Here is a 3,277-nt window from a genome sequence, read left to right as displayed (position 1 = left end):
GTCGGCATCTGTGGTTTCATCTATTCCAACCCAAATAGGCCCATCTCCAATGATATTTTGAATTTTCGAAATAGTTTCTTCATGAACCCCACTAATATAATTTTTTCGAAGCGTACTCTCGTCGGGAATTTTATGACCAGTATATTTTTCCATAAAATTGTTAAATGCAACATTTTTCAATTTAAAAAGAGGAATGTCCGAACGTATTAGTGCACGACACAAATCATCATTAAAAACTGACTTACTATTGGTAGATGCGGATGATGTAAAAATAAAATTTTGTTGAAATATAACCTTTCTGTCTCTATTGCCTCTATGTTTACTGGTATTAATGTGCTGAATAACTTGGCCACGTTGGTCGATGGATACTGATTTATCACAAGACTGACTTGTCCATCACTTCTAAAAGTTTCATCCGAAAATTTTTCCAAATAAATACTAACTTTCGACTTTTTTGTGCGAGCTACTTTGGTCATATTTAAATAGTTAACAATATTATATTATACAAACTACACAAACGGACACAATACGAAAATAACATGATCAAATAACGCTCATACGAATACCGATCGAAAAGTGAACGCATATATACTCGTATACTGAAATTACTACCAACTACTTAGATAAGATATCGAATCGTAAAATACTAAAATAAAAATGAAATTTTTCACTAATATAGAATACGTATATTTATTTGTAAAATAATTAAAATATACACGAAAATTCTACAATATTACATAATTTATGTATTTATTTGTAAAAAAAATGTAATTATTCTAAAATATTTAAAAATATTTAAAATAAAATTAGCATCAGATTACTTGAAATTAAATGAAACGTATCAGAGGCGGACTTAACATTTTTCCGCCACTATAATAATTTTATTGACTGTGCGAGCTGTCCCCCACCTAGCTAGTAGAGCGGCTATCTACAATGTACCTACCCGGCAGCCCGAGGCAGTATATTTGACTGCCTTGGCTGGCGTTTTGCGCATGCGCCATTCACAATATTGTATGTGTTTACGCCGCACACCCTTATACCACCTCCCATGTGTTAACATAGGCAACGCCAGCAACTGCCTCGTCGAGTGTCGATGTCGAACCTCTAGTGGATGCCGGTTGCAGGATTAAACTCTAGCTGCAAGGTTATAAATTAAAGCTTATAAATTAAAACGTTACTGTGATGTGATTACTTGAGCTATTCTCCACTTTCGTGCAAGTTGTATATAAAAAAAAAAATAATATAAAATATAAATTTAGGTAAATATAATTGTGAAATTATGAAAAACTAAAAAGTAAAAATTAACTAAAAAATTGCACCCCAATAAATATTGCGTCCTAGGTACGTGCCTTGGTGGCCTATGGGTAAATCCACCCCTAAAACGTATACATATATCGAAAACTTTCCGATGCTAATACTACATAAAAATATTTATTTAAATTAAAATCGGTTCCCTATATATAATATATATGTTTATTTTAAGGATAAATAGTTACTTTGGTGCCGAGAAAGTCGACTGGCATAAAACTAGGTCAGAGTAAAAATAATGACGAACACCTGTTCTGTAATAAATAATAATACACCAAATACACGAACTAGTTAGTACATATCGCACGGTTCAGACTAAGCGGTTACCGGCGGGCGGAATAATAATCAGATATTATACTATTTTTAATAATAATAATAACTATAAAAAAAAAATAAGAGTGTCTTATCGCACGTCGCGCTCATAATGTATACCTGTAGTCTGTAATGTGTTTTTATAATAATTATTAATGCACTTCTCAGGGTTTTTTTAGTGTGCAGTGAGACACATTTTGTGTAGTGAGAAAAGCAATTGTGCAGTGTAAATTGTTACTCTGTGCAGTACAAAAAAAAAATTTCAGGCTGATATATTTTATTGTATATTATAAAACAATAATTGAATAAACTTCAGAATAAAAACAAATGTTTCTATTAAAATTAAAAATTGTTTATATTATTGATTATTAGGCTGTAGCCTGTAGCCCATTTGGGTTGCGCCGGATTATTATACTGTTTTTTTTTTTAAAAAACAAAGAAAAATATTTACCACCTTTAAGCACATGCTTGTGGTGGTAGAGTGTTATATAAAATTATAATTAATATTAAAATTACAACAGTTAAATATATTTATTAATTATTATTTATACAAGTACCAATTGGAAATAACCAAATCTGAATTTTTTTTTTTCTATAGTTATACGATTCAATTCTGTATAGAATATGTCCCTCTTTATATTTACAGATATTAAGTTGTAGTTTTTTAGATCTAGGTAATCTATGCATTTTTGACCAAACGCTTTTCTAGAATACTAGCTCCGTTTTGACATAATATAATGTAGATCATAAAATTACTATATGTAGATGGTAGAGTATACAGTAGGTTAGTAGTTACTAGGTAGTATAGCCAGAACAGTTCACAGGGACAACTCTAGAGACATGATTAGGGGGTGACCAAGTCATAATTTTCAGAAAATGTCGATGATTCTTTTTTTGTAATTTTGCTTTTAACATTATAAAATTGTTTAGAAATACAGCTTGGGGGGGGGACATCTGGAGCCACCTCTGATAGGTAGTTCAAAGGATAACAGTCCGTAGGGTTTGGAATGGAGAGACAAATTCCATACTATAACCCAAGAGTGGGAATAAGTTTGTGCAGTCAGAGAAAATCATTAAAAAAAAACCCTGGCACTTCTTGTGCATCATTTGCGTTGGACGTCACAATATATAAAATGTTTTGATACTAAAGTTACGTATTGGTATAACTGATATACATAATATTATATAAATATATAATACATTCAAAGGTGTACATTCTATGATGATGGTCTGGCTAAAACTTAAAATATTTATATATAGGTACGCTTAATAAGACACAGTATAGTTTACATAAATAATACACGGGTACATTTTCTTTTGTAATACTTTTCATATTATTTAGGTCAACAAATCATTTTTAACGGGTTATACTAATATACTGTAATACATATTAAAACAATATCTTAAATTAGTTATTTAATTAAAAAATATACCTGTATGTGATTTGTATTCAATAACTACATTTGCTATTCCGCCGATAACGAAAATATCTAAAATTAGTATAGCGACAATTACTACATTCATTTTTGTAAATTCAAAATCGTTTTAGTTTCTTGAATTTAAAATAAACAATGCCTAGGTAATACACATTGTTAATTGCTTATACGGTATAATATATTATGTACGGAACCACTGTTCACCACTGCAAGTACAAAGG

General features: G+C 30.4%; 1 protein-coding gene across 1 annotated transcript in view; it reads right to left on the bottom strand.

Annotated features, from left to right (window-relative positions):
• The window catches only part of LOC100159980, a 13,982-nt gene extending 10,705 nt beyond the window's left edge, over positions 1-3,277 (bottom strand). Inside the window, exon 1 of the mRNA XM_029487471.1 lies at positions 3,054-3,277. Within this exon, the coding sequence (XP_029343331.1) occupies positions 3,054-3,144 (91 nt within the window). The 5' untranslated portion in view covers positions 3,145-3,277. The remainder of the gene's footprint in view (positions 1-3,053) is intronic.

The sequence above is a fragment of the Acyrthosiphon pisum genome, chromosome A1 (assembly GCF_005508785.2).
Source record: "Acyrthosiphon pisum isolate AL4f chromosome A1, pea_aphid_22Mar2018_4r6ur, whole genome shotgun sequence".
NCBI lineage: Eukaryota > Metazoa > Arthropoda > Insecta > Hemiptera > Aphididae > Acyrthosiphon > Acyrthosiphon pisum.
The sequence above is the reverse complement of the archived record's forward strand: the minus strand, read 5'-3'. Positions and strand labels throughout refer to the sequence as shown.